Raw genomic sequence first — 26,362 nt, forward strand, 5'->3', positions numbered from 1 at the left:
CAGTAGTCACAACAGGTTACGCTTAGACGCCATAGCACAAAAATCCGCACGCAACAGAAAGAAGTAAGTCGAACGCACTACTGCTAACAGAGTAGCCTTGTGCACGCTAGTGAGTCCGTGGATCGAGAAACAACTTAAATGGTATGCGTACGTCTCTCCCTCCTCACCGCAGCCAAAACACACCCTAGCCAAGGATTATTTCCGCGATTTTTCCTTTTTTTGTTTTTTGGTATTGCGTTTTTCGGAAGACCCAGATCTCGGTTGACCCGCATTCGGATAACTGGGTTTTACTCTATGTAGATAATCACCATTTTTTATTTTTTGCAGAAATATATACCTATTTAACATTTATTAGTAAACCTAAGGTCATTGTTTTTGACAGAGATACCGAGTGAATATGCTTGTGAAACCAAAATTTTTCAGTAACTGCCCTTAGGAAGACTCTCGGGCTCTCTCCTTGTACCAATCAGCAACTGCGGTACAGACTACGACAGAAGGAACAAGGTTTCGTTACAGCCCATTCTACAGGCGTTCATGTTCAGACACACTTGTAACGTCAGCTATTTCTGAACTGACACACAGTACAGAATTATCTACGTCTCCTGGCATCGGCGTTTGCAATTAATCGCCGAAAATCCCGCGCGTCCACACGGCGGAGTTCCGGTCTACTGAATATTCGCATCTTCCCGTCATCATTTGCGAATAATTTCGCCAGTCTTCGGGTTTGCCGTACAACTCACTAAGTAAATTAATACCTTACGTGAAAATACCGTCGCTTAAGGAGCAGCGGCTCCCTTCATTATTTAGATCGTTATTTCCGTCTCTGACGCTTTGTTAGCTTTTTTTAAGCCTAGTTGCCAACACAGCCCGTAGCAGACTTCGTGTCCTGATGTGAAGTATCCTTTGCGTGAGGGTAGTCGGTCGCCGCAGTCGAGCTTTGCGGGGACGTGTCGCACGCGCAGGCGTCTGCGCAGTCGCGTGGACTGCAACTGCTGGGGCTGGGGCGCTGACGTCGACACCAAATCTTTCGACTTTTCCTTGTCGTAATACACAGAAAGTCACACTCACTAGGCTTTACTTAAAATAGAACATAAGAAACTGAATAAAGATAAGCGGTTGTTGCCAGAACGATGACGATTAATCGATTAACTGCGATTAATGGTCCATCGCTAATTTCTACGGATGCCTCCCGCAGCAGAGATGTGTCAGTATTTCCCCAGGTGACAAGGTGACAAGGCCCTCGGTTGCACATGCTGCCAGTTCAACGCCGCTGCCGTGGCCTGGGAGCTGTAAGGACTGTCGTAACTAACGTTCTGTAAATACAAGTGTTGCGTATGTGAACTCTTTTGCAGATAACCGCAGTTTCTCGCTATCTGCCTGTGACCCACTTATCCTGTAGTCGAAGGATACCTCGGTTTTACACCTCGTCAGGTCCACAATTTTGCACTTCCTAAGAGCTTTAAGAGCTACTGCAGTCGCCAGTGTTCGCACCAGGTTTTTCTCTATTCGTGGAGTACACGGATATTACTGCAACTTTTACCGGATACAATTTACACGCCGGTTACTGTACCGGCTGCGAAAAGTCCGAGATTGCCACTGATACTGTCCATTAAGCCTTTACGTATGACTAGGATTTATTTGGATCTGGTGAAATGTCTTTGAATAACATTCTGTTACGGTAAGTCGTGGAAGGCTTAACGCACTGCCTTTTTCATAGACGAATGCGTTTTGATCAGTATCTCTCATGTGTGACAAACTTTTTTTTCACACCTCGTGTGCAATTTTATACAGTTCTTCAGAACTTTCTTTACAGAAAAAGTGAATACCGTGGAGGGTCCCTCCCATAAGGAACAGTGATATCCTGTACATATGTACAGAGCACTTGGTGATAAATTGTTTTTCTAAAACTGAGTCAAAGTTACTCCTCACGATCCTGTCCAGAGCTAAACATTTCGAGTTCATCCTCGAGATACACCACTTCTTCCTGTTTTTATAGTTTACCGAGCATATATAACTTCCTACTTGCTATAATATAGTGCTCTGTTCTTTGGTAATCGTTGTCGATTCAACTGCCTCACTGTCAGAGATGGGGCTCGTGACGTGACAGCAATCAGAAACAAGCTCGACTGCGCTTCAAAAACTTTTTTCATTCAGTATCACCTAGATGCGTTCTTAAGAAAACACTTCCCTATGAGACATCTAACCCGGTTGGCGTCTCGATCGAAATTTTCCTGGTACGCATGACGCAGAACCTTATAACAAACCGACAGTGGTGTGTAAACACTGAAATTACGTCTCGTATTCCCCGTCGGACTCTAGTAGGGTCGTAGCCGTACGAAATCGATTTGCTTTGGAAACACTCTTGCGACCCGTCGTAGAATATTGCTGAAGCGTATGAGGTCCACGCTGAATAGTAAATACTGAACGCAGCAGCAAAGGCGACAGGTCAGACGAGAGCGTCACAGAAACCTCGAGGGCCCGCAGTTCCGCAAAAGTCCAGCTGCGTGTCGCTATCGTAGAGGCAGTGAAGAACAGATTAGACCAAGTCCAGCGCGCACGTCGTCACTTAACCTGCCATTGGACACGCTCTAATACGACAGCTATACGCGTCCACGTTACTAGGTTGTATTTTTTTTTCCGGGACTATATTTCCTGTACTGACTGCATGTACGAAGCTTAACGAAGTTTGAGATGACTCATGTTGGCCATTTATGTAAAGAAATAAGTTTAGCATTATTTTAACGTAAAACATCACATGGAGATTTTGTATGGTATTTATAAATGTAGGTTCACTTGTAACGAAAGTACAGTAAGGCAGTAAAAAATGTTCTACACTGGAGAAACGTTGTAAACAGCACCTATTTCGCGTATGGTCAATAGGGCAGTAAAACATCTTTGAAACGACGACACGCTACAGTAGAGGGATGTGTCACTATGAGTAACATCCGATAACTTGACCCTTTAGATTTTTTATGAATTGATTAATCTCCAGAATGAGATTTTCACTCTGCAGTGGAGTGTGCGCTGATATGAAACTTCCTGGCAGATTAAAACTGTGTGCCCAACCGAGACTCGAACTCGGGACCTTTGCCTTTCGCGGGCAAGTGCTCTACCAACTGAGCTACCGAAGCACGACTCACGCCCGGTACTCACAGCTTTACTTCTGCCAGTACCTCGTCTCCTACCTTCCAAACTTTACAGAAGCTCTCCTGCGAACCTTGCAGAAGGTAGGAGACGAGGTACTGGCAGAAGTAAAGCTGTGAGTACCGGGCGTGAGTCCTGCTTCGGTAGCTCAGTTGGTAGAGCACTTGCCCGCGAAAGGCAAAGGTCCCGAGTTTGAGTCTCGGTCGGGCACACAGTTTTAATCTGCCAGGAAGTTTCATATCAGCGCACACTCCGCTGCAGAGTGAAAATCTCATTCTAGAAACATCCCCCAGGCTGTGGCTAAGCCATGTCTCCGCAGTATCCTTTCTTTCAGGAGTGCTAGTTCTGCAAGGTTCGCAGGAGAGCTTCTGTAAAGTTTGGAACGTAGGAGACGAGGTACTGACAGAAGTACAGCTGTGAGGACAGGGCGAGAGTCGTGCTTAGGTAGCTCAGTTGGTAGAGCACTTGCCCGCGAAAGGCAAAGGTCCCGAGTTCGAGTCTCGGTCGGGCACACAGTTTTAATCTGCCAGGAAGTTTCATATCAGCGCACACTCCACTGCAGAGTGAAAATCTCATTCTGGAAACATCCCCCAGGCTGTGGCTAAGCCATGTCTCCGCAGTATCCTTTCTTTCAGGAGTGCTAGTTCTGCAAGGTTCGCAGGAGAGCTTCTGTAAAGTTTGGAAGGTAGGAGACGAGATACTGGCATAAGTAAAGCTGTGAGTACCGGGTGTGAGTCGTGCTTCGGTAGCTCAGTTGGTAGAGCACTTGCCCGCGAAAAGCAAAGGTCCCGAGTTCGAGTCTCGGTCGGGCACACAGTTTTAATCTGCCAGGAAGTTTCATATCAGCGCACACTCCGCTGCAGAGTGAAAATCTCATTCTGGAAACATCCTCCAGGCTGTGGCTAAGCCATGTCTCCGCAGTATCCTTTCTTTCAGGAGTGCTAGTTCTGCAAGGTTCGCAGGAGAGCTTCTGTAAAGTTTGGAAGGTAGGAGACGAGGTACTGGCAGAAGTAAAGCTGTGAGTACCGGGCGTGAGTCGTGCTTAGGTAGCTCAGTTGGTAGAGCACTTGCCCGCGAAAGGCAAAGGTCCCGAGTTCGAGTCTCGGTCGGGCACACAGTTTTAATCTGCCAGGAAGTTTCATATCAGCGCACACTCCACTGCAGAGTGAAAATCTCATTCTGGAAACATCCCCCAGGCTGTGGCTAAGCCATGTCTCCGCAGTATCCTTTCTTTCAGGAGTGCTAGTTCTGCAAGGTTCGCAGGAGAGCTTCTGTAAAGTTTGGAAGGTAGGAGACGAGATACTGGCATAAGTAAAGCTGTGAGTACCGGGTGTGAGTCGTGCTTCGGTAGCTCAGTTGGTAGAGCACTTGCCCGCGAAAAGCAAAGGTCCCGAGTTCGAGTCTCGGTCGGGCACACAGTTTTAATCTGCCAGGAAGTTTCATATCAGCGCACACTCCGCTGCAGAGTGAAAATCTCATTCTGGAAACATCCTCCAGGCTGTGGCTAAGCCATGTCTCCGCAGTATCCTTTCTTTCAGGAGTGCTAGTTCTGCAAGGTTCGCAGGAGAGCTTCTGTAAAGTTTGGAAGGTAGGAGACGAGGTACTGGCAGAAGTAAAGCTGTGAGTACCGGGCGTGAGTCGTGCTTCGGTAGCTCAGATGGTAGAGCACTTGCCCGCGAAAGGCAAAGGTCCCGAGTTCGAGTCTCGCTCGGGCACACAGTTTTAATCTGCCAGGAGGTTTTTTACGGCCGCAATTTTTCTATGGTATGCTTAAATGGTGATGAAGTAAAATATTCCGGAGTACCCCGTCCGGATCTCAATGGTCACGGGGACGTCGTTATCAGCAGAAACAAAACTGGCGTTCTACGGATCGGAGCGTGGAATGTCAGATCCCTTAACCGGGCAGGTATGTCATAAAATTTAAAAAGGTAAATAGATACGATGAAATTAGAAATAGTGGGAATTAGTGAAGTCCGGTGAAAGGATGAACAGGACTTCAGGGCGGATGAATACAGGGTTATAAATACAAAATCAAATAGGGGTGATGCAGGAATAGGTTTAATAATGAATAAAAAAATAGGAATCAGGTTAAGCAACTCTGAACAGTATAGCGAGGGAATAATCGTAGGCAACAGAGACACGAAGCCCACACCTACCACAGCAGTGAACGTTTGTAAGCCAATTAGCTCCGATGATGATGGTGAAATTGCGGAAATATGCGATGGGATAAAAGAAATAATCAGATGGTTAAGGCGGACGAAATTTACTTCTGATGAGCGACTGTTATTCCATAGTAGGAAAAGGAAGAGAAGGAAAAATAGGTGAATATGGACTGGGGAAAAGGAAAGAAAGAGGAAGCCGCCTGATAGAACTTCGCACAGAGCGTAATTTAATCATCCCTACGATTTGGTTTAAGAACAATGGCATAATTTAATCATCGCTAACATTTGGTTTAAGAAGCAAGAAAGAGGACTGTATACCTGGAAGAAACCTGGAGACACTGGAAGCTTTCAGAGTGATTATGTAATAGAAAGACAGAGATTTCGGGACCATATTTTAAATTGTGAGGCTTTCCGAGGGCAGATGTAGATTCTGGCCACAATTTATTGCTTATGAACTGTAAACTGACACTAAAGAAATTGCTCAAAGGTAGGAAATTAAGGAGATGGGAGCTGAATAATTTGAAACAACCAGAGGTTGTTGACAACTGGAGAGGGAGAAGTAAGCGACAGTTGACTGCAACCGTGGAAAAGAATACAGTAGGAGACGAATGCGTACGATGTAATAGTGAAGGCAGCACAGGATTAAATAGGTAAAAAGGCAAGGCCAATTAGAAATCCTTGGATAACACAGGAGATATCGAAATTAACTGACGAAAGGAGTACATATAAAAACGCAGCAAATGAAGCAGGCAAAAGGCAATAGAAACATCTAAAAAATGAAATTGACAGGAAGTGCAAAACAGTTAAACAGGAATGGCTAGGGGACAAATATAAGGATTTAAATGGATGTTTCTCTAGTGGAAAGATACTGCCTACGGGAAAGCTAAAAAGGTATCTGCAGAAAAGAGAAGCAGCTGCACGAACATGAAGAGCTCAGATGGAGGAGGAGACAGATTTGAAGGCAATATTGTGGGAGTAGGTGAAGATGAGATGGGAGAGAAGAATTCGACAGAGCACTGAAAGATCCAAGTCGAAAAAAGGCTCCGTCAGGGAGTAGACGACATTCCCTCAGAAGTACTGACAGCCTTGGAGAGTCAGTATTGACCAAAGCTCTTCCACCTGCTGTACAAGATGTATGGCAAAGGCGAAATACCCTCAGAATTCAAGAAGAATGTAACAATTCCCATTCCAGAGGAACTTTGTGCTGACAGGCGTGAATATTACCGGTTAAATAAGTCACGGTTCAAAAATACTAACACGAAATCCTTACAGAAGAATAGAAAAATTGGTAGAAGCTGACTTTGGGGAAGTTCAGTTTGGATTCCGGAGAAATGCAGGAACTCACGAGACAACATTGACCCAATTACTTATCTTAGAAGAAAGGTTAAGGAAAGGCAAAAGCGCGTTTATAGCATTTGTAAACGTAGAGAAAGCTTTTGACAAGATTGACAGGAATACTCTCTTTACAATTCTGAAGGTATAAGGGATAAAAATATAGGGAGCCGAAGGCTATTTACAACTTGTCCAGAAACGAGACCGCAATTATAACAGTCGAGGGCGATGAAAGGGAGGAATGAGTGAGAATGGAGTGAGACCGGGTTGTAGCCTATTCCTGGCGTTAATCAATCTGTACATTGAGCAAGCAGTAAAGGAAACAAAAGAAAAGTGTGGAGCAAGAATTAAAGTTCAGTGATAAGAAATCAAAACTTTGAGGTTTGCCGACGACGCTGTAATTCTATCAAGAGACAGCAAAGGCCCTGGAAGGGCAGTTGAACAGAATGGACAGTGTCTTGAAAGGAGGGTATAAGATGAACATCGACAAAAGCGGAAAAGGATAATGCAATGCAGTCAAATTAAATCTGATGATGCTGAGGAAATTAGATCAGGAAAAGAGACACTTAAAGTTGTAGATCAGTTTTGCTATTTGGGCATCAAAATAACTGACAGTGGTGAATTAGTGAGGATAAAATGTAGAATGGCAATGGCGAGAAAAGCGTTTTTGAAGAAGAGGAATTTGTTAACATCAGATATAGACCTAAGTGTTAGGATGTCTTTTCTGAAGGTATCTGTGTGGACTGTAGCTGTGTAGTGAAATATACACGATAAAAAAATTTAGATACGACGAAACTGCAAACTTTTGCACTTTTTTTGATGCTACAGAATACTGAAGATTAGAAGTGTAGATAACGTAACTAATGAGGAGGTACTGAATAGAATTAGGAGACAAGAAATTTGTTGCAAAACTTGATTACAATAAGGTATCGATCGATTTGACACATTCTGAGACATCTAGGGATCGCCAATTTGGTATTGGAGGAAAGTGTGGGGCTGCGGGCAAAAATCGTAGATGGAGACCGAGAGATAAATACAGTACGCAGATTCAGAAGGATGGAGGGGGCAGTAGTTATTCGGCGGCGGCGAGCCTCGTAGCGGGAAGAATACAAGCACGGAGAGCTGCATCGCGCTCAAGGCCACAACAACACTGCGACGTGGTGCTGAGCACGTGTAAACGGGGAGTATCGAGCAGGTGGTCTGCGTGCAGCTGACGCCTACACCATTACTCGAGGGGCGGGCACGGATTTGTTCGTTAACGAAGCAAGAGGCGCTGCAAAATCTTTTTACGTGTCGACAGATTTTGTAACGTGCTGGAAGCTACTATACCTTATTTAGGTCCGATTCAGTTTTGTAGGCTGACGACTCACAAACTCGGTACTCATTTCAACCGAAAATATGGTGCTTTAAATGAACTTCACCTGTGTCTTTGTTTACGTGTAATATTTTACCTGAGACTAAAATGTATTACTCCATACTGAATTGTAATCACATAGCTACCCGCTCAAAATAATATTGCATAGTTGCATTGCAGCTTGCAAGCTGTACAGTGGAATTAGAACATTTTTTTCGCCCCCTACATTGCACTGTTGTAATTAATTGAGCATAGAAATCGAATACCACTCATTGTGCTGATACGAATGTCAGATCACGTGTAAGTCGGTGTTGTGAATCGGCGCTGTTGTTTTATTTTCGTACGTTTTTGTGTAGTTCTATAACGACGATTTTTCTGCCTGGGTCAGCATAGGAGGCTCGCACTGGATAGAGCAGCTCGGAGAGCGTACGTGGAACACAGTTTACGACAGCTCGTGCGGTCGGTTCTGAGGTAAACGACAACAGTGAGAGTATCATAGAAATGAGCTTATACAGTAGCAACATCGTCTCGAGCCAGAACAACAATCGAATCGAAATCAGAAACGTAGCTCAGGCAGGGTGGAACGTCGAACTGTGGGAAGGCGCACAGTAGAGGGCTCGCCGGACTGGGAGCGGCGGGGCGGCGGCAGCCGACGCGTCGCTCCTGCCGACATTCGGGCCAGGGTGCGGAGGCGACGGCCAGGGCCACAATCTGTCTGGTAACACCCGATAGACAACTTTTGTTTATCTGGGTGAGAACTAGGAGAATGAAGTGTGTGCCGCTCCACTCCGACGACTGGAATTTTCGGCGATAGCTGACTACGTGTGGTTTTGCAGCAGCTCTCGCCTGCTGCTCATCGGTGAGGCCTCTTTGAAAGGTCGGATTAATAAAAGGCACAGAAAAGAAACGAGCGACAGCGGCGCACTCGATAACGGCAGCGCTCAGCTTAGTCGAGGCGAGAGCGGGCGTGCGTCGCGTAACACGGTAAGCGTACTTTCCGGTTCAAATGGCTCTGAGCACTATGGGACTTAACATCTGTGGTCATCAGTCCCCTAGCACTTAGAATTACTTAAACCTAACTAACCCAAGGACATCACACACATCCATGCCCGAGGCAGGATTCGAACTTGCGACCGTAGCGGTCTAGAACCGCACGGCCACACCGGCCGGCGTACTTTCCGGGAAGAGTCGGCAACGTATTACTCACTTCCACACGTGTCGGGAAATGACCACGATGAGAAAATGGGAGTTTTATAGAGAGCCGTTGTTGCAGGAAGCACACACCGTACGGTGCAGGCGCCACGCAGGCTGGATGGCGTACTCACGCTGCGCGGCCTGCTGCTGGGGCGTGACGTCGGCGGGCGTGAGCAGCCCGTCGTCCGAGCTGGAGGAGTAGCCGGCCGAGCCGAAGGAGGAGCCGGACAGGCGGTACTGCTGGCCCTGCTGCTGCTGCTGCTGCTGCGCCTGGTACTGGTCGGGCACCGCGGGCGGCGCCACCTTCTTCACCTGCGGCGCCGGCTTGGGCGGCCGGCTCATACCGCCCACTGCCAACACAACAACGTCGCCGCGTCAGGCGCCGCTCTGCCCCGCACAACAGCGCAAAAACTACAACGTGCACACAAAAATGATGTATTTCAGTGGACAGAGCATATCAGCAACTTTCTATTCGTAATATGAGCCGTGGCATAGCCAGTGCATGTCTGTGTGTGTGTGTGTGTGTGAGGGCCCGCGCGTGCCAGAAAGTGTAAACAATCCATCAAGTCCGCACTGTTGCACAGAAGTGGTCTGCACCTGCAGATAGGCAACACAGTTAACAGACTTGCCAAGTGGGCTGCCGCAGACGCGACCTCTTCTGGCCGTACTCGCGCTCCGTACGTCACAAACGCTGCACAGACTCGACACCTGCAATGTGAGCGGAGACTGCTCTGTCCTCTGACGTCTGTCTCTACTCTGTATATCTCGCGAAACCCCGGAGCTGCCTGCGAATGACCCCGTACGGTGTATTCGGGAATTCCCCGTACGAACTTCTGAGATCTGTAGAGAGGAGTGAGTACGTAATATTTCGAAAACGAACCCAGAGGATATGAACTGTACGTTTACTACATCGACACAGTAGGTGGTGATATATTGCTGGGTCGGAGATCGGTATCCCGCTCTAATATACGAGGTGCACAGCAGTGTAATTGAGTAAGAGTGTTTCCGTTTTTGGCGACCTGTAGGCTACTTTGCAAGGTTTAATTGTTGGTGCACATGCTGCTGCTTGAACGTAAAGGTACTGTGGCTTATGTTCTGACATACGTTTGTGGGAAGTAGTGAAACTACTATTCACGTAAAAAAACAAAAAAAAATTATTTATATCTAGTCGTAATGGAAGGATAGATTGGACGCAGTGAATTGTGATTTCAATGCAGAGGACTATATCCGAATGTAAGTGGTGACAGATTCATTTCGAGAACACAGCTGCAAAATATGGCAATGCGAGTCTTCAGTTGGACCTGCTATAGTGTACAAACAGGATGGGCAATATGGCCGTAACAATACGTAACAATACGTTCCCTCATCGGCACCCCTAAGTGTACCCTCACATGTTCCTTGTTCTATCAACAGTGATGTCGATTACAGTACACGAACTCACGTCGGTGATGTCTTTCCGAGCATTGCGTCTGTGGGTGCGGTATTCGTTATCGCATAGTACCGGATGCCTGTCCTTCGTAACACTTGTTTGAGAGAATCTTGGAAGGACGCAGCACCTTCCAGAAGCGCTGATTCGAAGACTATGTCGACAATTTCCTAAGGCTGAGGAGAATCGAGACATATAGGCAGTGTGAGTATAGGTAACCCATAACTTCTGTAGATATACCATAACTTTTTCGGGCATTGTACAGATAACTGCACTGTTTGTGTAAAAAGTGTGTATATTGTAGTGTAATGTTACTGTGGCTTATTTCTTACACAACCAGAGAAAAAGAGTGTATGTCCTATCGTGATGGACACATAGATTCACCACAACGATAACCGTGGGGGTATGAGAGACATTTCTACGTGGAAAATTGTGTGTGCCACAGATACTGAGATTCATTCCAGAACCACAGCCGTCAATAGGAGACATTACACGTACATCGATCGGTGTCAGACTGAAGCAGCAATCGTAATATTTAATTGTTGTTACACTGGTAAATATGTTCCTGGCTCCCAATATTATTGTGAATCTTGTATGTATTTGATGATCTGTAGACAACTTTTGCGGGGTTTAACTGCCACTGCAATATGGCGATGTGTACAAAATAGTTTTTGCCACTGAAAGTGTCATCTGCAGAAAACAATGGCGGACAGTGCTCCCACACTGACAGCAGCAGCAGTTTGGCGGGTAAATTCAGTGACAGATGGGCTGTCCCGTTAGGATTGCTATTCTGAGAAGCATTGGAACATCTCTCTCGGCACTGGACCCGCACCGCAGCTATGCATCATCGCGCCAGCAAAGGTGCCCAGCTGAACACGTATTTCGACAGGAATTTCGCGGGCGTCATGTACGAAAGAGATGCCACTGGCTGATGTTTGTGGGACCCGAACGGACACCTACGCAGAGTCGGCGGCGTTGGCGTCGGGCGTCGATTGGCGGGATGTGTTTTTTTATTAGCGATCTTTTGTTTAAACAGTATTCCATCGATTTCACCGACCAATCGGATGCTGCAAATTGAAAAGAAACTACCGCATACAAGTGAAGAATATCGAATTAATTAATTTGCATAAATTTTTTATATCAAAGTGGTGTTAGTGGTACAAAAGTTTACGGGAGGGTGTGCGTAAGTGGGTGACATGAAGCAGAACAGGATGTTAAGTACAGAACACTACGTCAATTTTCATAATTTTTATGTAAAACGCAGTGAATAGTTTAAGGGGGTGGGTGACAAAGAAGAATGCGCGAGAAATGGCATTCAAAAGCATGTAGAATTCGAAAAGTGTACCAGAAAATGGTGGGAGGACATAACTAATTACCTGATTTGGTATCACAGGCGGTACAATAAGAAAATGGGGGAAACGTGGAAAACCACTAAATACAACTATAGGTTAAGTGCCGACAAGGGGCCGAACATTAGGTTAGGCAACATGTTTGCCCCATGTAATTACTTGTTACAAGAACGTTTCCAAACAGCAGAGAATGATGAGCAAGAGAAATTCAGCTCCCACAAACCGATTTTATAAACAATATATCTTTGAATTTCCTGTTATGAGATCATCACTCTGCACCGATTTTCATATATTCCGTACATAGCAATCGATTTCTGGACAAATTTTTTAACTAAATAAATAAACTATATTCCATTCACTGCCATAAATAAGCACACAATATTCTATACAGTGTTTAAACAATATTCCACACACTGCAACCGAATTCCCTCCAAATGACCGATCGACTGAGTCTTTTCCTGCCAATTTCTGGGAGAGAGGATGGGAGGAGAGGGGGTTTACCATAGGGGGAGACATTAAATAATTGATCAATTTCATTAAGTAGTGAATCAAAGGGTGAGTGGGGCTATCCAATAACTCAGACCTGAAAGTGCACCTGTAGCCATGAGGTGAGAGGTTTCCTGAGGGGGCATGGGAGCAATACGTTGAGTGCTTCTCAATCAAAAGGAAGGATCCTTTTAGCAGAACAATAGGTTAAGGACCTGTCAATGGGAGGATAACAATAGGTTAAGCACGTGTCAATCAAAATAGTCAATAGATTTGGCCCTGAGTGCATACCTGCCCCTGATGTAGGCAACCCTAACTAACAAAATGGACTGGTGCCCCCCTTGTCCCATTACTGATGCTTGTACAGCTGTTAGGTTGCAATTGGGAAGAAAACAGTAGGAAACATCCATTTATCAGATAAACACATTTGTTTGTATAACACATAAAGCATTACATGTTTACATTGTTCCAAAACAAAAAAGAGCCCAGCATACTATTAGTACAGAACAGTACTGATCCAGTACAATGGCGTCTATATTGGGCGACGACAAACGTTATCACATACACTGCACCTACGAAGTGTGTTCTGGTGCACACTCTCCAGCCCACCCGGTGTCTCTTCAGTTTCTAGTGCAGTGGGCAGAACTCTTCTGTCTGCATAGGAATCTCTTAAATCAAACTTAGGTGAGATCGGCTGATCGTCTTACGTCCTACACGCCATCCTGTCTACCCTACTGCGTGCAACTGTGCGACTCTTCTCTTTCCCTGAGCAGACGTGGACGCATTACGCATCTGATTTGAAACTGTCGCACAATGGGAACGGTACGTTACCGGACACGGGTTCGTGTTCAATATACTATGTACTCACTTCGCTCTACAGGTCCTATAAGTTTGTAATGGGAACTTCTGAACATCTTATATATTAAATGAATCAGGGCTCCACGTTAGCCAAGTTTTTCATATACTCAATGTAAAAAAGAACTGCACACTCAAAGTTTTACAGTATTTACACGAGAAAAAACAAACATTGTTTTATCTGATAAAAATATAACAGATGCACCATTTTCCGGCTAGAGGTCCACTGTTGTAAATGGGTAACTTTGCAGCAACATTTCAAAAAATCTAAATCAATGTTCATCACGCGGCCGTTTGGACACCGTTGTCGAACGTGAATTGCGTCAGAGCTTCGGTGAACCCCAAGCGGGGAAGCGACGCACGTGTGACATTTTAGTGCCTCTTTGTATCTCATCTACACACTCTGAGTTACTGCGTGCGCGGCTCTGTCCACACCGCGTGTGTGGCCGCCGGCGACACGGGGCAGCCGCTGCCCTTCTCTCACTCTGTCCTTGTGTACTCTGTTCAGAAGTTTACTGCCAATGTTAAGAATAATTTACAGTTTAGTATTCCAGCGGACGCCCAAGTGCAAATAAGGCATAGGGATCGATCGACGGATTTTTGTTTGGATTGGGCGACATCTCGGTCATTACCACCACAACTATTCATCTACCGTGCCGGTATCGTTGGACAATATTACACGATTCAGACGTACAAGTGCAGGTGCACATCCAGCTGCTAAACAGTATATGAAGACTACGCGTTGTTTAAACACCTTGTAAGTGTAAAAAAAAAAAAATCAAAAGTGCAAAGAAAAATCTAAAATATATTCACCGTTTATGGGTGTGTATTAGTGTGAAACACCTAAAGACATAAAAGTATTCCAATTGTTGGTAATTGAGTAAGAGTCCACATAAGATGCAAACCTTTAAGCGTTATTGCACAGGTAGGAACAGGTGGTAGGCACATGCGGGCTCTCTTTTCTGTGTGTAATTCAATCAGCCGATACGTGGCGCACATAAGCCGACCATTATCTGTTGTAGTGGGGCGGCGGGGTTGGGCGAGGGGTCTCGCACAGTTCCTTGAGAGTCGAAGCTATTGGAAAACCGCGTTTACTGATCGCTTTACAACGCTACCTAGCTCGGGGAGCATTGGTTGTATGCGAAAACGTCGGTTCGGCCCTTGTCGCTAGTTTTCACGGAGCCGTGTAAGAGCACAGGGAATGACGACCACTCTACGGAGCGCCTCTTCCTCGGTTTGGATATTGCTCGTTTCTGCCACGTCTGAACTGATTTTAACAGTCCGATCCCGGCTCTGCGAAACACGATCGTCGTTTTGTTTCTTTGTCGCTCTCTCCTGTGTAACTCACGAACGACCGCGGGTACACAGAATCGTCCACCGCCTCCAGATGCTGTAAGCATCCTACGACGTGGATTTGTTCCACACCTCGGCGATTAACAACCACTTGCTTTTTTTTTTTTAATTTCCTTCACGTTTATCTCTAGACCGAAACATAAAAGGTGTGGAGAGCAGATCGCTAAACATCCGCTCACATTGCGAAATGAATGACCGCCGCCGCGTTACCGTGGCGCAGTGCACAGAGCGATGACCGGACGAGAAAGGACGCGGCACTTTTCCAACTAGCACCACCACCTAGTCGTATTCTCGCCGATCACCAACATATCGCTATGCTCAAAATGTGATTCTTCGACTCTTTTATGCTCGAGAGGTAGCGACGGATTTGTTTTTGCGGTACCTCAGTCATCGCCGAATGTGAATGGTGCTTCCTGAAAACGCTACAATTCAGAATGACCTGGAGTGGATGGACGAAGTGGAGACTGGCAGTTGAGATGTAGCTGGTAACGTCCGTTATCGTTTGATTACACGACTGTCGAATAATTAGTGGAAAAAGTCACACGTGTTAAATACTTACCAGTAAGCGTACAGAGCGATTTAAAGTGGGACGATCGCATAAAATCGATGGCAGCGGGAGCAGGTATAGTGAATGGCAGGCGCTATAAGACAGCCGTTGTGGGCCACTGTACGGTATACTGTCAGAATTCAGAGCGTACGTTCCAACACTCTCCTCCCCGCTACCGACATCTCGCGACGAGCCCGAGGAGGTCAAACTGTAGAGGTGTGAGCCAGCACCGGGCATCTGAGGGCCGTTGCTTTCCACGATCGTACAAGAGTTAACGATCTGCTCGTCACGAATCGTCGACAGAATCAGCAAAAAGAACCGAAGACGTTGCATCATTCTTCTTCATTCGACAGTACGTAAAACAATTTTTTGACGGAGATAAATGTGGAAAAAACGTATCGTCGCTCCTACCACGGCACTTGCTGCCTGACGATTTCATTTTGTTCCCTAAACATACTGAGTTCGCGGCGACTTTGATCGACCCGTTAAGCTGACGAATGTTTCTAAAATCAGTTTTTAAAGACCCTCCCACCATCAGAGCGGAGAAAATGTTACCTGTACGAACTTCCGTGTGTCTAATTTTTTCGATTGTCTTCCAGAGAGGTCGAAAAATTAAAAACGTCCACTCGTGGCAGCACTGGCCGCTACTGCTCAGCACGCGCGCCTCACGGCAAACGCAGGCGCCGCGCACAAGACGCGACGGGCTCGCACGCGTGGTCGCGTCAACCCGTAGAGAGCGGTCCATTCGGCGAGCTTCTCACGCAGTGGTCAGCACAGGTCAAACAGCGTCGGATGCGCGGCGGCAAAGCACAACGGGCGCACCAGTCCGCCGTCCGATTCTGGAAGCGACGCTGGAAAGAGAGTGGGACAGAGTGTGTGGTAGGGGGGCAGCCGGCCTCGCCCACTCGGCGCCCGCGGACTGCCGTGTGTGACTCAGCTGCTTCCAGCAGGAGCTACTGGCCTCCGCGGAGGTCACTTCTGGTTCCGGAGAAACGTACAAACACGCGACCCAAAACTGACAATACGTGTACATTTGCAGCATTCGTAGATCGAGAGAAAGCTTTTCCCAATGTTAACTGGAATAAAATCTTTGAAATTCTTGAAGCAGCAGAAATTAATCAGAGCGACAAGTTATCCGCAGATGGTACAGAAACCACACTGTACTTGCAAGGGCATCGAAGGGAAAGACGTGAGACACGGTTATAAACTACCCTCCCCTCTCCAGCCACATGTTACTAGACGCCATTGATCAGTCAGTAAAGGAAGGCAAATAATAAAAACAGTGAGTGATCCTTCAGTTGTTTTGTAGCCGTCGCAGCTGACGGCACCTCAGCAGTACTGGGACAACATATGTATCGGGTCACTCTGCATTGTTGCCAGACGTATTCAAATGGCGGAGATGACGTCATCCGAGATGGCATTGTGTAGACTTGGCAGCATCGCATGATGCCATCCGAGATGGTGGCCGTGACATCATTCAAGATGGCTGATTTTGGCGGGAATGTGTCACACCCTCCTCCCCTCACCCGGAAAAATGGCGCGAAGTTGAAATTCCGGCACAATAATGGACCACACCACGATTATCTCTACTAAGCAATGAAAATGGCTGGAAGAAAGGTCACATCCTCCTACGAACTGGCGCTAAGTTTGAATTCCAACAGAATAATGCACCACCACACAACAGTTATCTGTACTAAGCAAAGAAAATTCCTGGAAGATATCTCACTAACCTTCTCTAACCTAAGTTAACCGACCGCCACTTCATCCTACGAACTTGCGCCAAGTTTGAATTTTGGTGGGAAGATAGGTCACTCGGGGTTCGCTGCTGGTGCAAAAGAAAGGACACGTGTACTAACCTCAGTCGACTCCTCCACCTAAGGATTCGTCGGGAAAAAGGACTTGTCTCTATTGTTTAACCAATTTCATGCAGGTGTGTTCGCTACTGTGTCTGGACTCCAAATGGCTTAGTTCAGTTCGTCGCCACAAGATGGCACTACCGTGACATCAGGTGGTGACGAAAGTACCGTTATTCGAGATGGCTGAATACATTTTCTTCAGCATGTGCTCTAGGACACACACAGCCACTGCTTGGTCCCAAGATCGTCTGCTCCTGCTCTCTCTCTCTCTCTGTCTCTCTGTCTCTCTCTCTGTCTCACGTGTTTATAACTGCATACGCGTCGCGTCAGCAGTCCGACAGCGCACGACCTCTGACGCCACAGCCTCCAGCCTGCACCTTCATACTCGTGCCGGAGATAGTCTTCTGTAAATATCCTAATTAAATTAACATCCATATCGCTCATCTAACGTATCAATTACCTAAGTACTTCATTCCATTCCAATTTTAATGTACCACCTGGATATTCAATGAACAAATGAGACATTTCACATTTTCCCACTAGGGGTGCAGTGTTCCTTCATGACTTAGCACACCCCACCCCTAGAATGCTGCTCTCCTATTGGCTACTCCAATAGTCACTTGACTCTACGTCATTGAACCTATATAAACCAAACCACAACCCAGCTCACCCTCACTCTGCTCCTGTGCTCGGTGCAGTACGTGTGTGCGTGTCGTCGTGGTCGTCGGTGTACTTTCGTTCAATATGAAGCGTACAGGCAGCTCCAACCAACAGCAGCGGCAGTGCCAGTTGACTACTGCACCCTTTAAGTGGTTGCACTTGTACTACAGAGATTTTCTTCCATACTCGATATTATACTCAGCCTTTTTCATCTTTCTAGATGACATCCCACAAATGCTGGAAGAGCTTGATCAGCAGCTAGAGTTCGCGATGGCTCAAGCACAGCTCGAATGTAAGTACAATAGTAATAAAAACGTAGTTCTTAGATGAAATAATATATAATCGTTTTCCAACTATCTAGATTGAGCTTTCTCAGACATATTCTTTTCTTTTCCTTCTAGATGACGATCATTCCGCGCATAGGGAGGGGGGGGGGGTGCAGTGCACCGAGGACGGCGTGCGAGGCGGGGGCGAAAGGGCGGCCGATGCAGGGAGCTCCATCTGCCTGAGTGAGTGCGAGACCTGACCGAATGTGGCAATTAATTGCTCAAACCGTGGGGCCAGAGCAGAGAAGGTGAACAGTTTTGAATATTATTATTACAGCAAGTAATTACCATTATTTGGTCTTATTGTTATTAATATTTATTGCTGTTTTAAGTCTACATCATTAAACTCATATTTTTCTTATTTATGTTACAGGTATATGACACGGCATATGCCATATACCTAGAGAGGTGGTTTCGGGGACAGGAATCCGGTGCACACAGCCACAGAGACACGCTCCGCCGCGTGTAGCCGCCATCAGAGCAGCGTGGGCGACAGAAGACGCCCGCGCACCAGGCAGACCCTCTGGCGACCACGGGCAATGCAGGAAGAACAGCACGACCGACAGTCTGCCGCCCCACCGGCCAGTAGCGGGGGCATCGCACCCCAGGGGCCGTCGCCGCAGCCCGGTCCATCCAGTCAGCTATCACCGCCTCCACCTCCTCCTCAGGCACTTCACCCCCACCGCCAACGCAAGGTTCGTGTGCCTACCCGCATACCCCTCCCTCCAGATGACGCACCATCGCCAGCCCCATCTTCGACCGGCTGGACCCCTAGTTGTAGTGCCAATAGTAATAGTGATTATCCTGTGGCTAGTGGTACAGCTCTCCCCTGTCCTATTCATACTGAATTGGATCAGAATAATGGCGCAATGACCTCCCTAGAATACTCAGCAGTTGCTAGGGCTTTTGAGGGCGCATCTCTTTCACCAGAATTGAGAATCCGGGAGGGAGGTACCGCGACCCTGTCCAGTTTTTAGAGGCGTGCCTCCCTGCCTTGGAGACTGACCTCTTCAAAGTCCTAGAGGATCCTAGATTTAACGCCATTAACTGCAGTACAATATTATTCTACGAATTGAATCTTCCCCCCCCCCCCCCCCTAAACATCAAAGTGACGCAGAGACAACGAGTCTGCACTATATATGGGGTGATAATCACGTTATTTCTCGGAGCACATCCATTGCTGAGTGGTATCGAGAATCCACCCGATTTTCCGAGATGGAAGTACGCGGGTCCGCTAAAGCGCTCAGCTGTATACCACACCTCGATATCCATATACGTGTCTATGATCCAATAAATGTAGGGTCCAGTTATATTAAACTCCCTAAGGATATTGAGAACAAGCGGGCATGCATTGATGTCCAAAATAGAAAAGATCAAGCTTGCTTTGCATGGTCAGTCCTACCTTATAAGAGAAATTACAATTACAAAGATAGTCCTAGATGTCCAGGCAGTTACAAAGTCAGTGATGTTGAGACATATTAAAACTTTGACGGTATAGAGTCCCCCGTCAAGATCCAGGACATAGCTAAATTTGAGGTGCAGAATACCGGAATATCGGTTCACGTTTATGGCCTGGAGAAGAAGAAGAATAACGACAAGTCAGCTGAGCAAGACAAGCACACCGTTGTGGGTCCCCTCCCTTTCTCAAAATTGGCAGGTGAGCGAGAGCTGCACGTAAACATGCTGCTCTCCTCTGAAGGTGATAATTGTCACTATGTCTGGATCAGAGATAAGTCCCATCTCCTTTGCTCCCAGTTAAGTAACAAGCGATGTAAACAGCAAATTTGTTTAAGGTCTCATCTGAAGAGTTGTACATCTATTAGATTGTGCTTCCAAGGACCCGGTACATGTCATGTGTTGTGTATGCCGAATTTGAATGCCTGCTGGCCCATACTACTCTTTGTGAAGGGAATCCCTTAGCCTCACATACGGCTTTCACACAAAAACACGTACCTTATGCGGCAGCATTCCAACTTGTATGTGCATATGATTCTAAACTTAACCGCTAACAGTGTTATGTAGGGGACGATCCTGCAGTTTGGCTCCTCACTGAGCTTGAAAAACTTTCATGGCAAGTTCATCGGCTCTACAGCACCAACATTCCCATGACCAAATCAAAGGAAGATGATGAATTGTATGAAAAGGCGGTTAATTGTCATATTTGCGGGCTATCCTTAGAGACAAAAGCGGAGACTCCTAGTAGAGAACACTGTCATCTTAAGCGTAAGTTCCACAGTGCAGCTCACAACGCATGCAATTTGAAGTACCAGTTACCTAGACACATGATGATAAAAAGAGTCATTTGTGAGGATGGGGTGGAAACCATCCCATACTCACACTATTTACTTGAATTGAAAGTAGGGGTGGGAGACTCTGGTTGATTGATAGAGAGAGAATGAGCGTGTGAATGCGGTGATGGGGGGTTCTGCATCGAATAGTATGGCTCTTTTGTTGTTGTTGTCGTGGTCTTCAGTCCTGACACTGGTTTGATGCAGCTCTCCACGCTACTCTATCCTGTGCAAGCTTCTTCATCTCCCAGTACCTACTGCAACCTACATCCTTCTGAATCTGCTTAGTGTATTGATCTCTTGGTCTCCCCCTACGATTTTTACCCTCCACGCTGCCCTCCAATACTAAATTGGTGATCCCTTGATGCCTCAGAACATGTCCTACCAACCGATCCCTTCTTCTGGTCAAGTTGTGCCACAAACTCCTCTTCTCCCCAATCCTATTCAGTACCTCCTCATTAGTTACGTGATCTACCCATCTAATCTTCAGCATTCTTCTGTAGCACCACATTTCGAAAGCTTCTATTCTCTTCTTGTCCAAACTATTTACCGTTCACGTTTCACTTCCATACGTGGCTACACTCCATACAAATACTTTCAGAAACGACTTCCTGACATTTAAATCTATACCCTATGTTAGCAAATTTTTCTTCTTCAGAAACGCTTTCCTTGCCATTGGCAGTCTACATTTTATATCCTCTCTACTTCGACCATCATCACTTATTTTGCTCCCCAAATAGCAAAACTCCTTTACTACTTCAAGTGTCTCATTTCCTAATCTAATATCCTCAACATCACCCGACTTAATTCGACTACATTCCATTATCCTCGTTTTGCTTTTGTTGATGTTCATTTTATATCCTCCCTTCAAGACACCATCCATTCCGTTCAACTGCTCTTCCAAGTCCTTTGATGTCTCCGACAGAATTACAATGTCATCGGCGAACCTCAAAGTTTTTATTTCTTCTCCATGGGTTTTAATACCTACTCCGAACTTTTCTGTTGTTTCCTTTACTGCTTGCTCAATATACAGATTGAATAACATCGGGGAGAGGCTACAACCCTGTCTTACTCCCTTCCCAACCACTGCTTCCCTTTCATGTCCCTCGACTCTTGTAACTGCCATCTGGTTTCTGTATAAATTGTAAATAGCCTTTCGCTCCCTGTATTTTACCCCTGCCACCTTTAGAATTTGAAAGAGACTATTCCAGTCAACATTGTCAAAAGCTTTCTCTATGTCTACAAATGCTAGAAACGTAGGTTTGCCTTTCCTTAATCTTTCTTCTAAGATAAGTCGTAAGGTCAGTATTGCCTCACGTGTTCCAACATTTCTACGGAATCCAAACTGATCTTCTCCGAGGTCGGCTTCTACAAGTTTTTCCATTCGTCTGTAAAGAATTCGTGTTAGTATTTTCCAGCTGTGGCTTATTAAACTGATTGTTCGGTAATTCTCACATCTGTCAACACCTGCTTTCTTTGGGATTGGAATTATTATATTCTTCTTGAAGTCTGAGGGTATTTCGCCTGTTTCATACATCTTGCTCACCAGATGGTAGAGTTTTGTCAGGACTGGCTCTCCCAAGGCCGTCAGTAGTTCCAATGGAATGTTGTCTACTCCGGGGGCCTTGTTTCGACTCATGTCTTTCAGTGCTCTGTCAAACTATTCACGCAGTATCGTATCTCCCATTTCATCTTCATCTACATCCTCTTCCATTTCCATAATATTGTCCTCAAGTACATCGACCTTGTATATACCCTCTATACACTCCCTCCACCCTTCTGCTTTCCCTTCTTTGCTTAGAACTGGGTTTCCATCTGAGCTCTTGATGTTCATACAAGTGGTTCTCTTATCTCCAAAGGTCTCTAATTTTCCTGTAGGCAGTATCTATCTTACCGCTAGTGAGATAAGCCTCTACATCCTTACATTTGTCCTCTAGCCATCCCTGCTTAGCCATTTTGCACTTCCTGTCGATCTCATTTTTGAGACGTTTGTATTCCTTTTTGCCTGCTTCATTTACTGCATTTTTACATTTTCTCCTTTCATCAATCAAATTCAATATTTCTTCTGTTACCGTCCATTCTTCTTCTACTGTATTTCTTTCCCCCCATTCCTGTGAACTGTTCCCTTATGCTCTCCCTGAAACTCTGTACAACCTCTGGTTCTTTCAGGTCCCATCTCCTTAAATTCCCACCTTTTTGCAGTTTCTTCAGTTTTAATCTACAGGTCATAACCAATAGATTGTGGTCAGTCCACATCTGCCCCTGGATATGTGTTACAATTTAAAACCTAGTTCCTAAATCTCTGTCTTACCAATATATAATCTATCTGATACCTTTTAGTATCTCCAGGGTCTTTTATCATAGTGTAAATATTGGATGAGTGTGTTGCGTGGTATGTATGAGCCTGTGTGCTTCCGTGTATGTCTGAGTATGCGAATGAGTGCCTGTGGTAAGTGTATATCTGTGTAAATATATATTCATTATTTTGCCAAAGAAAATGATAAAAACGCAAAAAATCTTGAAACTCAAAAATTATTTAGAAAAGCATGTAATTTGTCCGTCTGCAGAAAGTGGCAGGCATTGCTCGCACACAGGCAGCAGCAGTTTTCCAGGTAAATTCAGTAACAACCAATCAGAATGCTCTATTCACAACAAGTTCCATGACGTCTGATAGCCACAAGACATTCTTTGTTTGGGGCATAGGAGCCTCTACAGACTGGTCGGAACAAAACAGGGGTGGCATCTGAGAGTGACGTGACGTCTTCTTTGTTGGACTGTTCAGAGCAGACCAGCCACCAGCCTCCTGTGGTTCACGCTGCCCCCCCCCCCCCCCCCTCATCACACCAAACTTTGTCGCTTTAGAGCAGGGCTTAACAACTGGCCGGGTATGAGCGCGAGTACTCGCGTCTGCTCAGGCACGTGCTCGTGAGCAGGTGCAAGGTCCCGGAGTAGGGTGGGAGGGGAAATGATGTGCGCACACGTTTGAATGTGATCTCGCGTTCTTAGCAGATTTAACTAGCCATCTGAAGGCTTTGAACATTTTACTACAAGGTAAAGATCTGCTAAGTGCTCATTTTATAGATCGAATACGAGCTTTTAAAATGAAATTGACACTTTGGGTGAGTCAGCTGGAAACAGAAAACCTAGCTCAAAAAAAATGGTTCAAATGGCTCTGAGCACTATGGGACTCAACTGCTGTGGTCATAAGTCCCCTAGAACTTAGAACTAGTTAAACCTAACTAACCTAAGGACAGCACACAACACCCAGCCATCACGAGGCAGAGAAAATCTCTAACCCCGCCGGGAATCGAACCCGGGAACCCGGGCGTGGGAAGCGAGAACGCTACCGCACGACCACGAGATGCGGGCAAAACCTAGCTCATTTTCCTAAATTATCATCCATGCAAGATGTTCACAAAGACGGTGAACGTTATTCACATAGTTTAGTTGATCAGCGCTTTCAAGATTTGACAGCACTAGACAGTGATTTTGATCTGTTCTCTCCATATTCAGCGAATATTTAAGAGATTCGTCCTGAGCTGCAGCAAGAAATTATTGACCTGCAGTGTGACAGAGAATACAGAGACAAATTTCAGAACAAGAAAAACATTTTGGAATTCTACAGACACTTCCCTCAGGATAGATTTCCTCGTTTGCACAAACTGGCGGCTACAATAATATCACTGTTCGGTTCCACGTATGTTTGTGAACAACTGTTCTCTGCAATGAAATGTAACAAGACGCGCCTGAGAAACGCATTGTCTGATCGAAATTTAAACTGCTGAAATGCACAAGAACAATTACCCCGAACATAGACGCAATTGTAAAGTGCAAGAAGTACAAGATAACCGAGAATCCCACACTTCAGTGACACCTTTTATTGTGTTACAGTTCACAAATTAATGCGAATGTAGAGGCATACACTAAGCTAATAAAACTATGTGGCATGAGTACGTTCTCCTTTATTTGTTTCATTTGTCGCAGTAATAATTCGTGAGTGATATCCCTGCAGGTGGCCGCGGGTTTACATTGACTGGCGGCAGCTGTTGTGTGCCCCACGTGACTCTCCCCACTCTCCGCTCTGGTCCGGTAGTGGGGGTAGCGTGCTCGCGCTGCTCCGTGCTCGCGCCTTGCTGCTCACAGCTTGCTCCGCGAGCACCAAGGTCCGTAAAAAAATAAGGTTGAGCAGTAAGCGTTCTGTCCTGCCATTGGCTGAGGCTGTGACGTCACGAAGGAACCGCCGCTGCCTCTGAACAGCGCTACAAGACGCAGTCCGCGCATTTAAGCGAAGTATTTGTGAAATGTTTCAGTTTCTACAGAAATAGTAAAAGGTAAATTGTTATTCTGCTATTTCTAGAAAGTTACTGCTATATTCTGTAACTTGTCCAGCTTTTAAACAGACACTGCTGAGTGGTGACTTTAATAAAATCAAGCGTCTATAGATCAAACTATACAAAAATAAGTGCAAAGTACAGTCTGTTTTGCAGTTCTCTACGAAGTAAACGTTCGAAATGAGCATTTGATTTTCTAACTTTGGCTCTGGGAAAAGTGTTAACTTGTAGACAAGCTCTATGTAACGCTCATTTATATTCTGTTTACATCATGTCTACAAAAACACTTTCATTTTCACTCAAGAAATTATGCAATTGCCTTATTTGTAGGAAGCATTTGAATTACCTACCTGAACTGACACACACACACACACACACACACACACACACACACACACACACACGCGCGCGCGCGCGCGCGCGCGCGCGCGCGCGCGCATACACACATTCTTAATTTTCTCACACCTCAAACCTTGGCTTATATTTTTATCAAGGTGGCTGTATAATGTTTGCCCTAGTTGTTAAAATTCACTTATATAAAAGAGCATTGAATCAAAAAAAGTGCTGCAAAATACGATTTACAGGAAATAGTGGTAAATTAACTTACCGAGTCCGCCGTTCAGCAAAGTTGGTATGTAGTGTGGGAAACAATAAGCCAATCCTTGACACTGTCAGTGTAGAGTCTTGCTTGTTGTGAAACACACAGTCAGAGGACCTTCACTTCTATCACTAAGTTTATATATTATTTAACTTTCACAAATAATGTTTATTTCCATTCTAAAGCGATGACAAATACCACTTCCTTGCTTTCCGTTGCTGAGCGGCAACTGCTTTCTTCGACTTGTCCTTTGCAGACAGCCAACGCAGTCGGATAAAGGTTCTCGTCCTAGCATAAATCTTAATGATTTCTGGGTGAATAGTGGGGAATCGCTCGGTAAGTATAGCACACAGGTTCTTGATGACACCAGTTTCCCTGGACAAACTGTCGTGTCCATGGATCTGGGCAAAAATTAACTCAAATCTGCTAATTGTTTCGAGCCACGTTTCTGAAGGCACAAGCAAACCCCCACGAGAAACCATGCCCAGCCATCCTCTCGATGTCTCCTCAGGCAGTGTCAGTAACTCTCCAGTGGGTGTGGCCAGTGATCTGTCATACTGTCTGCATCGATAAGCTACATATCCAGCAAGATATTTAAATCCTTCAGTGCTGCAATCAGAAGCCAGTGACATTGGAGGCACATCGGATTCTCCTACTCCAAAATCTAAATCTTCTATCTCCTTCTCTCCTTCAACCATTGGCAACGCCTCAGACATATCAGGCAGGATATTGCCAAAAACAGTTGCAGTCACGAATCTTCCTTCTTCATCTGGCTCAACAGACGATGCATTTGAAAGTGGAATATCATGAGCGTTTGCTCCCAACAACAACAGTCTTATTCGGCTCTTTACTTCGACTGGCGATGGGTGATCATAAAAACGTCCAAGGCCTCTTATAAGAGAAAAAAAGTTCTCCAAGCAGTCTTGATTTAATCTTGCTGTAAGAATATATTCAATATTATAAACAGCTAAGTCACTGAACAGACCCAAAAGTGACCGAACAGTTTTCAAAAATCCTTTCTGGAAGGGTAGGAGATGTTTTGAGTTGCCAACACGCATCTTCTCACAACACTTCGAAAATTTACGTAGGCACTGTTCTTGG

The 26,362-nt window shown here is 45.7% G+C and overlaps 1 protein-coding gene across 6 annotated transcripts in view; it reads right to left on the bottom strand.

The window, feature by feature from the left end:
* Window positions 1-26,362, bottom strand: part of LOC126456761 (caskin-2) — a 960,013-nt gene that overhangs the window by 86,312 nt on the left and 847,339 nt on the right. For all 6 annotated transcript variants that reach the window (XM_050092514.1, XM_050092516.1, XM_050092517.1 and 3 more), the window contains one exon: window positions 9,318-9,536. In XM_050092514.1, coding sequence (XP_049948471.1) covers window positions 9,318-9,536 — 219 coding nt within the window. The remainder of the gene's footprint in view (window positions 1-9,317; window positions 9,537-26,362) is intronic.

Source organism: Schistocerca serialis, chromosome 2, assembly GCF_023864345.2.
Source record: "Schistocerca serialis cubense isolate TAMUIC-IGC-003099 chromosome 2, iqSchSeri2.2, whole genome shotgun sequence".
NCBI classification, from domain to species: domain Eukaryota; kingdom Metazoa; phylum Arthropoda; class Insecta; order Orthoptera; family Acrididae; genus Schistocerca; species Schistocerca serialis.